The sequence below is a fragment of the Podarcis raffonei genome, chromosome 3 (genome assembly GCF_027172205.1).
Source record: "Podarcis raffonei isolate rPodRaf1 chromosome 3, rPodRaf1.pri, whole genome shotgun sequence".
Lineage (NCBI taxonomy): Eukaryota > Metazoa > Chordata > Lepidosauria > Squamata > Lacertidae > Podarcis > Podarcis raffonei.
In genome coordinates this window covers 17,803,371-17,815,393 of record NC_070604.1, presented here as the reverse complement: position 1 = coordinate 17,815,393, position 12,023 = coordinate 17,803,371, and the positions used below count along the sequence as shown (strand labels likewise).

The following is a 12,023-nucleotide window of genomic DNA, read 5'->3' as shown; positions in this document are numbered from 1 at the left end:
ATCTCGAAGTGGAATGACACTGCGTATCAGAGTCCCAAACCGTCTTTGAGGGGATGGCATTTTACCATAGAAGACTCATTAGGGACTCTGGAAAACTGAGCCTGCTTATAGTGTGCCATGCAAACAGTAACACTCTTTCCAATATCCCCAGTGTCCTTGTCAGGAGAGACCCCAGAAGGCCGGATGCTCATACAATGCACATTAGACCCCTGTCATCAACATTCACTGGGGAAATTTTACAGCCCACGCTGATGAAAATATGGAACATTTCAATACGCTTTATATGGAGTCTGACCACTGGTCTAAGTAGCTGAGTCATCATCATCATCATCATCATCATCATCCCTTTATTGTCAATGTACAACCTGTGTACAATGAAATTAACCGAGCCTCCCTCCCCCACCCACAAACACTCAGTCTCATTGCACTCTGTGTGCTTGTCACACAACACACCAACCCCGAAAGTCAGTTGCACTATATTATTTTCCATTCAGCAGCCTAACAGCCCACAGATAGAAACTGGTTTTTAGCCTCTTGGTATGACTGATTATATTATAATATATTATATTATTATAGGGACGCAGGTGGCGCTGTGGGTTAAACCACAGAGCCTGGGACTTGCCGATCAGAAGTTCGGCGGTTCGAATCCCTGCGACGGTGTGAGCTCCTGTTGTTCGGTCCCTGCTCCTGCCAACCTAGCAGTTCAAAAACACACCAGTGCAAGTAGATAAATAGGTACCGCTCCGGCGGGAAGGTAAATGGTGTTTCTGTGCACTCTGGCATTCGTCACAGGAAGGAAGTCAATTGAGTGATGTTATGTTGGTTTGTTTGTTTTATGTTTATAGGCGTTGTTGTTGTTGTTGTTTGTTTGTTTGTTTGCTTTTCTTCTTTTCAGTCTTTTTTCTTTTTTGTATTGTTTGATGTCGTTTCCAAAATATCAATAAAAAGATTAGTAAAAAAAACAAAAAAAAAACAAACAAAAAAACTAAAGCCTGAAGATAAGTACATCGTCTGTGGGAAACCCCCTTCCCTCAAGTGTCTGAAAGGGCAAGGGAGCCTCTTCTTCAATGCTGTGAAGTACTGTACTTTTCCGTGTATAAGATGAGTTGTTTTTTACTATAAAATAATGTTCAAAAACAGGGGTCATCTTATACATGGGTAGTGCAGAGGGGGGGACGGATGACTGGCTGGAGCCGCAAGCAGGAGTTTGTCAGCGGCGATTGGGTGGGTGAGTGGTGACTGCGGCAAGGGCTGCTTTGGATTGGCTGCCGCTGCAACAATTATTCTTGCAATTGCCGGCTGCTAGTTACGAGCAGGCAGAAGCTTGGGGCGGTTTCAGTGTTGCATGCGATTGGCAGTGTTTGTCAGTCGGGTAAATGATGTTATGCATTCCCCCCCCAAAAAAGTTCAACAACTCTGGGTCATTCCCCCCCCATTTTCTTAAATTGGACTCCCCAAAAATAGCGGTCGTCTTATACATGGGGGCGTGTTATAAACGGAAAAATACGGTATGTGCAGATGCCAGTATCAGAAATGCAGCCATTAGGAAACTGGATACAAGTGTGATTTCCATTGTCAACAGAGAGGCCTTGTAGCTTCAGAAGCAGAGGCTGGAGGACCATCTATCATGTATGATCTAGCTGAGATCCCTGCATTGCAAGGGTTTGTTCTAGATGACTCTTGGAATCCCTTCCAGCCAGCGTGGTGTAGTGGTTAAGAGCGGTGGACTTGTAATCTGGTGAACCGGGTTCACTTCCCCGCTCCTCCACATGCAGCTGCTGGGTGACCTTGGGCTAGTCAGACTTCTCTGAAGTCTCTCAGCCTCACTCACCTCACAGAGTGTTTGTTGTAGGGGAGGAAGGGAAAGGAGAATGTTGGTCGCTTTGAAACACCTTAAGGGGAGTGAAAGGCGGGATTGTTGTTGTTTAGTTGTTTAGTCATGTGTAGAGTCATCCCTTGTGTTGTTGGAAAAGAGTGTTTGTGATGACCATCTTGTTCTCTCGACAGAACTCTATTAGCCTTTGCCCTGCTTCGTTTTGAACTCCAAGGCCAAACTTGCCCATTGTTCCTTTTATCTCTTTACTCCCTACTTTAGCATTCCAATCCCCTATAATGAGAAGAACATCCTTCTTTGGTGTCACTTCTAGAAGGAGTTGTAAGTCTTCATAGAATTCATCAATTTCAGTTTCTTCAGCACCAGTGGTTGGTGCATAAACTTGGATTACTGTGATGTTAAAAGGTCTGCCTTGGATTCGTATCGAGATCATTCTATCATTTTTAAGATTGCATCCCAGTACAGCTTTCGCCACTCTTTTGTTGACTATGAGGGCCACTCCATTTCTTTTATGGGATTCTTGCCCACAGTAGTAGATATGATGGTCATCCGAAATGAATTTGCCCATTCCCATCCATTTTAGTTCACTGATGCCCAGGATGTCAATATTTATTCTTGCCACCTCATTTTTGACCACATCCAGCTTACCAAGGTCCATGGTTCTTCCTTTCCAGGTTCCTATGCAATATTTTTCTTTACAGCATTGGACTTTCCTTTCACTTCCAGACATATCTGCAACTGAGCGACCTTTCAGCCTTGGCCCAGCCACTTCATCAGCTCTAAATCTACTTGTACTTGTCCTCCGCTCTTCCTCAGTAGCATGTTGGACGCCTTCCGACCTGAGAGGCTCATCTTCCAGTGTCATAACTTTTATATGCCTGTTGTCTTTGTCCATGGAGTTTTCTTGGCAAGGATACTGGAGTGGCTTGCCGGTTCCTGCTCCAGGTGGATCACGTTTGGTCAAAACTCTCCACTATAACCTGTCCATCTTGGGTGACCCTGCACGGCATAGCTCATAGCTTCTCTGAGTTATTCAGGCCCCTTCGCCACGACAAGACAGTGATCCATGAAGGAGGGGTACCAAGTCCAAACTACTACTACTACTACTACTACTACTACTACTCTTCTTCTTCTTCTTCTTCTTCTTCTTCTTCTTCTTCTTCTTCTTCTTCTTCTTCTTCTTCTTCCTCCTCCTCCTCCTCCTCCTCCTCCTCCTCCTCCAACTCTACAATTCTATGATTCAAAAGTGTTGCTGATTATGTTAGTTGCAGAAGTTCTATTAGTTAGTTGCCGCTGGTTCTATTATAGTTAAGAAATAAATACTTACAGGCTGTGGTGTCAAAAAGGGTCTGGGTATATTGGCATTCATTGATAACTTGGGTAATCAATTACACACAGTTTGTATCTTTTTATAAGCCCTTTTTTGGGGGAGAGGGGGTGCTGCTGTAATTCTGAAGGGGACATGTCTTTCCTGGTCATCCTCCATGCAGCAGCCTCAACCTAACGGCTTGGGTCTTGCAGTAAAGGCTGGGAGAGGAAATGGCAGCAAATAATGGGGTGTTACATTTCAACACACGCCTAAAAAAACACCACTCTGGGGGTGGCCTTGCAAATTTTCTAATTGGCAAAGTGGAAGTTTGCCAAAACCATAGAAACAAAATAGTGATTAGCCTTCTTTCCAAACCTGGAAAAGCGACATCTTAGATATTTCTTGTTGATCTTGCTGAGATAATTTTATATGTTTGGAAGGCCATGAAGGAAATAATTACTGTGAGGTTGGTTCACTGGCTGAAAGGTTCTTTTAAAAAGGTATTTTCAATGTATCAAAGAGACTTGCATTTGTTTACTTTTTGAAATCAATAAGGGCCCTAAATGGAGGGATATTTAATTCTTGCAAATGAATGTCCTTTCAAAGCACAGGGACTTCAGAAAAGCCGTGTATACTATGCTCCTGTTTACAATTGTTTTGCTAAAGTAAGATGATCCGCATGTCCTGCATGGGACCTAATTAATCTTATATTTTTATTATTGATTTTTAAGCCATTCATTTTCTCCCTTTCATTCCAGACTCAAGGGGAATAGCAAAAATGAAACAAGAATAATCACAAATTTTGATATAACTTGGGTTATGTAAATAAAATATAGGCAAAGAAAGAGGTGGGAAAGAGAAAAAGCATTAGTTGCTTGGTAACTCCTTCTACGGGACACGGGTGGCACTGTGGGTTAAACCACAGAGCCTAGGACTTGCCGATCAGAAGGTCGGCGGTTCGAATCCCCGCGATGGGGTGAGCTCCCGTTGCTTGGTCCCTGTTCCTGCCAACCTAGCAGTTTGGAAGCACGTCAAAGTGCAAGTAGATAAATAGGTACCGCTCCAGCGGGAAGGTAAACGGCGTTTCCGTGCGCTGCTCTGGTTCACCAGAAGAGGCTTCATCATGCTGGCCACATGACCCGGAAGCTGTACGCCGGCTCCCTCGGCGAGATGAGAGCCGCAACCCCAGAGTCGGTCCTGACTGGACCTAATGGTCAGGGGTCCCTTTACCTTTACCTTTAACTCCTTCTAAAAAAAAGAAGACGATTATATAGAAAGCAAGAAGACAGAGATTTGCAATAGGGGGAAAGTCTGTTTGCCAGTTGTTTTGTTTTCCTAATTGAGGGCTCTTCTCCTGTACAGTGGTACCTCAGGTTAAGTACTGAATTCGTTCCGGAGGTCCATACTTAACCTGAAACTGTTCTTAACCTGAAGCACCACATTAGCTAATGGGGCCTCCTGCTGCCGCCGCAGCACGATTTCTGTTCTCAACCTGAAGCAAAGTTCTTAACCTGAAGCACTATTTCTGGGTTAGCGGAGTCTGTAACCTGAAGCGTATGTAACCTGAGGTACCACTGTAGTAGTACACCTCTTCATATTCTCACCTATGGCCAAATATAGATGACTCAGTCCAACCAAGGCATATGCAAGCACAAGAGGAAACATATATGTACACAGCAGGGGGGTTTCTTTTTATTATTATTATTACAACAGCAGCAATATATACAGCTGAAGAGGCAAGCAACCTTTCAGTTTAATAGTGAAAAATGGGCTGCTTCCTCAGCATGTAGTTGACATTTCAAAGAAAACTGTAGTTCAATATTTTCGACTTTTATTTTCTTTGTTGCTTCTCCCCTGAGAAAAGAATAGGGACCACTGGTCATTCGTAGACCCCCATTTAATAATTACTGCCCTGGAGCCACAGAAGTCAGTAGTGTTGTGAAACTGATGAGACCAGATTGGAAGCTGCTTTTGGCATCCTTCATTGGCTCCCAGTACGTTTCCGAGCACAATTCAAAGAGTTGGTGCTGACCTTTAAAGCCCTAAACGGCCTCGGTCCTGTATACCTGAAGGAGCGTCTTCACCCCCATCATTCAGCCCGGACACTGAGGTCCAGTTTGAGGGCCTTCTGGTGGTTCCCTCACTGCAAGAAGTAAGGTTACAGGGAACCAGGCAGAGGGCCTTCTTGGTAGTGGCGCCCGCCCTGTGGAACGCCCTCCCACCAAATGTCAAGGAGATAAACAACTATCCAATTTTTAGAAGACACCTGAAGGCAACCCTGTTTAGGGAAGTTTTTAATGTTTGATGTTTTTTCATGTTTTTAATATTCTGTTGGGAGCCGCCCAACACTGCAGGATGATATTTTCACCAACTGTTAAATTTGTCACTAAATTTTGTGTAAAGTGAAACTTAACGAATATGCTTCGGCCAACCAAATGAAGGGATTTCTTAGGGAAATTAAGAGAAACGAGTTAGGAAATGTCTGTTAAAGGGCAGTGCATAAATTCATTAAACAAAAAACTTTTTTAAAAAACAACAACAAGGTGAGCGACATTTCTCCGGGAGCTTTTCTGCATTTCTTGGTTACCACCAAATTGGGCCTCGATGACATTTGACACGAATATAAAATGAATGCCCTGCTCAGCTGAAATTTGTGGGAATGTTGAGGAAAGCTTAAAAATAAAATCATCAAAGGGTATACTGCACACTTCTAGGGAGCTGCTGAATTTCAGTAGAAGTGAAACTTGAGGTAAATTTCAAGTATCCCCCTTTAAGCGAAACATCTACAAGTGTTTCAGAGGGCATAATTTTAAATTGTTGAGATGCCTTGTGAGGTGGGAAGGGTAGCATTCACACACCATTAACAGTATTCTTTCTTCATGTGAGATAGATGGTTTGGTGTTTTGTGTGTGTATACACACACACACACACACACACACACACAACTATATTGTCAATCTGAGTCATTGTACCAGCCTGTTTTCCAGCAACGCACCTGTCCTACCCTCAAAGACTGCGCTGGAGGTTGTTGTCTTTTAAATGTGCTAGAGGCTTCTGAAATAAATTGAGAACCATCCACTAAATTAAAAAGCCACTGTGCCTCAACCGCACATTTTCTCATGTGCATAACAATGGGCTGCGTTAAATGCATTTCAGAGCGTCTATTGCTCTGAACTCCGCGACTGGGTTGAGTGGCTACGGATTGAACTTCAAGGAGGGGAAACAGCTCTACTGAAGTATGAAGGAAATATCCAGTGTTTAAAATGCATGTTTCTGCTGTGGCATTTGGTGCAGTGTCACCAGTTCTTTAATAAGTTATGGTATCCGAACATTCAGGCAACCATTTAGATTGTGCAATTTTGTGTTTAAGGGGACTTTGTGGCTGTATATTCCTACAGAAGAAATTTATACATTCAGGAGCCAAACTACAAATACCAGCAGACTGTTACTTTGTTGTTAGAGGGTGCGAGGAAGGCGGGAAGCTGTGGGGGTTCTGTGTGTGTGTGTTTGTGTGTGTGTGTGTAGAAGAACTACAAAAGGGAAAGAGTCAACATGCCACTCTTTCAATGTTGACGCTTTGCTCTAGAATCTAGATTATAGCCCCTGTGGTTTCATTTCATTCCATTTTTAAATGGAGACGCTAGAGCTAGAAATGAGGGGGAATTTTGTTCTGCTTTAATGCCACTTTACCTGATTTGGACATCAATAGGAACACAGCTATCTTTCCAAAATTCGCACTTCTTCAAATTTTGTTATGCAGTTCTCCAATAAAAAAGTATACGAAAAGCATATATTAGGGACTGGTGTGCAGAAAAAAATACACATATCAGTGGAAATAATGTGCAGAATTCCTTGCAAAAAATGCATACAAATTTCCATATAGAAAGAAATTTTTCAAGTTGGTGCAGAAATCTAGAAACCGAAATTGACAATCAAGCTACACTTGCCTGTTACATGTAAAAGGGATGTGTGCAAGAGGTAGCATTTTTATTTTTTATTCTCTGTGCAAATTGATGTTATCCCTACCAAGCTGTCTGTCTGATTGATGATTTCTCATCTCAGTGCTTGCATTCATGAGGCAGAGTTGCTCCCACCAGCAGCCAGCAGGAGTTAGAGGGCAGCCATCTCCTAAAAATGTCTATTGGGCCGTGAAGCCAGGGGAGGAAATATAGGGAGTTAATAGGTTCCCTTACTGGAGGTGTAAACTGCTAATTGGTTAGTGTCCTTGAAATAATGCTCTATGACTGTGTTAAACCAATGCAATGAAGGGTTGGGTTGGGTGATTTTACTTTGCTATAGCATATATCTATGCTTGTATTGCCTTTGAATCCTTTGCGGTGACTTCTGCCTTGTGGTTGCTACCTTTTTTGTAAAGGTAAAAGGTAAACGGCGTTTCCATGCACTCTGGTTTCCGTCACGGTGTTCCATTGCGCCAGAAGCAGTTTAGTCATGCTGGCCACATGACACAGAAAGCTGTCTGTGGACAAACACTGGCTCTCTCGGCCTGAAAATGAGATGAGTCGCCTTTGACTGGATTTAACCATCCAGGAGTCCTTTACCTTTTACCTTTACCTATCTTTTATGTACAAATAAATGCGGTTGATTCATTACCTTGTTATTATAGACCTCTGGTAAGAGAACCTAATATGCAGGAACAGGAGAGTAAAAGCAAGTTAAGAAACCCCAGTTTGGTCCAAGGTGCAAAGGACATAATTCTCATGAACATGGTGAGCAATGTGTTGGCGTGCCAGGCAGTGTCTCCTTGTTATTCAGGTGAACAGCAGTTGTGGGCTGGTACACTGGCCAGTTTCTCTCTCCTTCAGCATCAGCATGACATCACAATGGCCTGTGTCTCTCCTTCTGGTGGGACACATCCGTGTGAGAACACAGTGGCCAGTCTATGAAATAGGCAGCATCAGCATGAGATCACAGTGGCCAGTTTTTCTCCCTCAGGTGTCTAGCATGGGCCACAGTGGGCAGCCCCTGTCCTTCAGGCAGGGAGCATCATCTTGTGGGGAGAGGCATTCATATGTCTTCATTCCTCTTCCACTCAGGCAGGCAGTAGAATGTGGGCAGAATATTTCTCTTGCGGAAGCTGCCAAAAGCAGGTACATGTCAGCACAATCTCTTTCTCAGTGAGGTGGGCTTAGTTGGGAGCAGATGGTGGACCCTGTATGTTCTTCTCTTGGTGTGGTGGCCAGCAGAAGTATGAGTGTAGTGGTCATCTCACCGAAATGGGCAGCAGCATGCGGACAGAGAAGCAGCAGGCAAGGCAAAGAGCAGGCAAGTTGGCAATCCATCTATTACAGGGCCCCTTTCATCCAAATGGACCAGTCTCCATTGCGTCTGTGATCTTGGGCACGTCACTTGATTCCACCTAGCGCAGCATTCTCTATACAACGGCAGGCTCGGGCAAATTACTCTCAGGAACTGACCAGCAATGATTGAGGGCAAAAGCCCTCCCCTCTTGTTTGTCTTCAGAATCTGGTATTCAGAGGTGTATCGCCTCTAAACATGGAAGATAACTATCATGGCTTGTGGGTAGCTTCCATGGGAGGAGTAGATAAGAACTTTCTTTGGCTAGAGCCAAGGTTGGGCAGGTGGATGTCACCCACATCCTTTTTGGAGGCATCACCTGCCCCTGATGATAGCCCTTCTAAAAATTAATACTGTTATTAGACTTTTAAAGTGTGGAACTGGATGAAGGGTCAAGAGAAGAAAGGAGGTGCAGATCGGTATATAATACTGGTGACCAAATGCTGTTTGGTTTGTGACAATATTTTGCAGCAAAATTTTTGATGATCTCTTGAGTTTTAGCTAGCAGGGATACGGGTGGTGCTGTGGTCTAAACAACTGAGCCTTTTGGGCTCACCGATTAGAAGGTCGGCGGTTCAAATCCCCGACAGAGTGAGCTCCTGTTGCTCTGTCCCAGCTCCTGCCAGCCTAGCAGTTCGAAAGCACATCAGTGCAAGTAGATAAATGGGTACCGCTGTGGCGGGAAGGTAAATGGCATTTCTGTGTGCTCTGGTTTCTGTCACAGTGTTCCATTGCGCCAGAAGTGGTTTAGTCCCACTGGCCACATGACCCGGAAAGCTGTCTGCGGACAAACGCCGGCTCCCTTGGCCTGAAAGCGAGATGAGCGCCACAAGCCCATAGTCGCCTTTGACTGGACTTAACTGTCCAGGGGTCTTTTACCTTTTTTACCTTTTAAAGTGTTACTTGCATTTGTGAATCAACAACATTGCCTTAGTTTACTGTCTGCTTTCCCCCTTCTTTAAAATAAAAATAAAAATAGATGTTTGTCGCCGAAGAAAATGTGGATTTTCGGATACACGTGGAAAATCAAACACGAGCGCGAGACGATGTGAGCAGGAAGCAGCTCAGACTATATCAGCTGTACAGCAGAACGAGTGGGAAGCATATTCAAGTTCTAGGTAGACGGATCAGTGCCAAAGGAGAAGATGGAGACAAATATGGTAAGAGGATTTCCGTTTATTTGCTATGCCAACTTCCAATGGGTGAATCTGGGAGGGAGGCAGGGGTACGTACTTTCATTGCCTTCAGTGTCATCTGCACAATGAGGAATATATTAGGCATATATATATATATATATATATATATATATATATATATATATATGAGATTGAACCAATAACAGATGCCTGTGTAGGCATAGCCAGTTAGAACTGAGGCAAACTGGACGCCAATTGCTTAGGTGAACTGGTGAATTTTACGGTAAGAATAAAATGGCCGAGGATGAGACACGAGATGGTTTTGCCCTAATTGAACCAGTTAATTTGCCTCCAGCTTGAGTCAATTGTTGCTACTTTAGGTTCCTGTGGCACCCTTAGTATGTTGTCAGATATAGAGAGATTGTGTCTTCAGTGGGTCAGTGTGTTTCGCTGTTAACAAGGAGATTGGTGGTTCAAGCCCACCCAGGGACTGCTGTGGCCAGGATTCCTGCATTGCAGGGGGTTGGACTAGATGACCCTCAGGAGCCCTTCCAACTCTACAATTCTATGATTCTACACTCAAATGGACAGGCATGCTCTTTGCCACCCATCTCCACCATCTGGCCGTAGTTCAAAAGGCTAATCTCTACACCACACAGCCTCAGTGAAAAGGCTTTTTCATGCCTCGAAGCTGACTGATTAGTCAACTGGACACATGGGATTAACTTTTATGTCACCTGATCCCTCTGATCAGATCCTGTGCCTTTGCAGTACACCTTTCCTAATGTGATTATTGTGTTCGCTAAAATTAAATGCACATCCTTGGGGTGTATGCGTGTGCAAGTGATCGTGGGCATTTTTCTTCCTTTAAAATTGCATTCGGTCACATAGCCGCAAAAGATATTTCATCCAAGGGTGGCTAATGAATTTACCCCTTTTTGGGGCAGGCAGCTTTGCGGGCGGGTCCAGGGCCTCCGTTGAAAACCAGCCTATCACAGGCCGGGTCCTATTCCTGCTGCCAAAGGGGCCAATGGCGGCCGGAGTTTGGTGGGCGTATCCCTGGGCATGGGACCAATTGACCAACTTGGCACCATGCCCAGGGGAAGTTCAAATGACTGGCTTGCAGGGACGGGCAGGAGTGACATGCGCCATTGCTTGCCACAATGCCTATGGCCAAACCTCACACCTGTAACCGATAAAGTTGTGGCCTTATTTGATCCCCAAAACCAATAGGCCGTGTGTTGTCTAGTTATTTTCACCTTAGGGAACAGGGTGGTCACGGGGCTTTGATGTGCAAGAACAACAATGACACAATGCCTTAACTATTACAAATTGCAACTTGTTAAAATTTAACAAGAGAATTCTGTTAAAATAGCTATCTGTTTTGGCTTCTGAATGCTGGTTGAAGAAAGGGCCTATTTTATTAATTTATTGAGAAATGCCCATGAATATTCAGGGGCAGGGGAACATCATCATCAGCAGACAGAAGGAAGCAATTGCAGAATCACATTCAGTTTTAGTAGGGCAGCTGAGGCTCCAATACTTTGGCCACCTCATGAGAAGGGAAGACTCCCTGGAAAAGACCCAGATGTTGGGAAAGACTGAGGGCACAAAGAGAAGGGGACGACAGAGGACGAGATGGTTGGACAGTGTTCTCGAAGCTACCAGCATGAGTTTGACCAAACTGCGGGAGGCAGTGGAAGACAGGAGTGCCTGGCGTGCTCTGGTCCATGGGGTCACGAAGAGTCGGACACGACTAAACAACAAAAATCAGTGTTTATAAGGCATAATTACACAATTATGTAACACACTGTTCGACTGCAAACATCTCTAGTATTCTGATCCTCTATCAGTGATTTTGATAAACTAGAAGCTTGACCCAAAGTAAACAAATCCCAGTTCCCCCCCTTAACCATTTTGATTCCCTAGCGAAGATATTTCCTTTGTCTACACTAACCTTACCATGAGCAGATCGTGTATTCTAGGATCATGTAAAGTTGCTGAAGAAATTGAGGATTTGCATGAACCTTCTGCTGTTTGGGTAGATAATTTTGGTGGCATTGTGGAAGAAGAAAGCCCTACAGTCCAAACCTAAGTGTGTTTATTCAGAAGTAAGTCCCATTGAGCTGAATGGGCTTACTCCCTAGTAAATGTGTTCTGCATTGCAGCCTTAACTGCTTTCCACATGGTAAGGATAGAGCAAACCTGATGGGTCTCTCTGGGAACAGTGTTCCAGGGGGCTATCTCTACTGCACTTCTTCTCTGTCAATCTTCAGGCAAGGTCCACCTCTGAGGGTCTTCTGGTGGTTTCCTCACTGCAAGAAGTGACATTGCAGGGAACCAGGCAGAGGGCCTTCTCGGCAGTGGTGCCTCCCCTGTGGAACACCCTCCCACCAGATGTCAAGGAGATAAAGACTACACAGCTTTT

The 12,023-nt window shown here is 44.3% G+C and overlaps 1 protein-coding gene across 4 annotated transcripts in view; it reads left to right on the top strand.

Moving 5' to 3' along the window:
• The window catches only part of FGF18 (fibroblast growth factor 18), a 151,642-nt gene that overhangs the window by 63,754 nt on the left and 75,865 nt on the right, over positions 1–12,023 (top strand). For 2 of the 4 annotated variants that reach the window (XM_053380679.1, XM_053380682.1), the window contains one exon: positions 9,439–9,619. In XM_053380679.1, coding sequence (XP_053236654.1) covers positions 9,439–9,619 — 181 coding nt within the window. Of the gene's footprint in view, positions 1–7,776; positions 8,252–9,438; positions 9,620–12,023 lie in introns of those variants that run through there. The other 2 variants (XM_053380680.1, XM_053380681.1) reach the window with 2 other exon arrangements.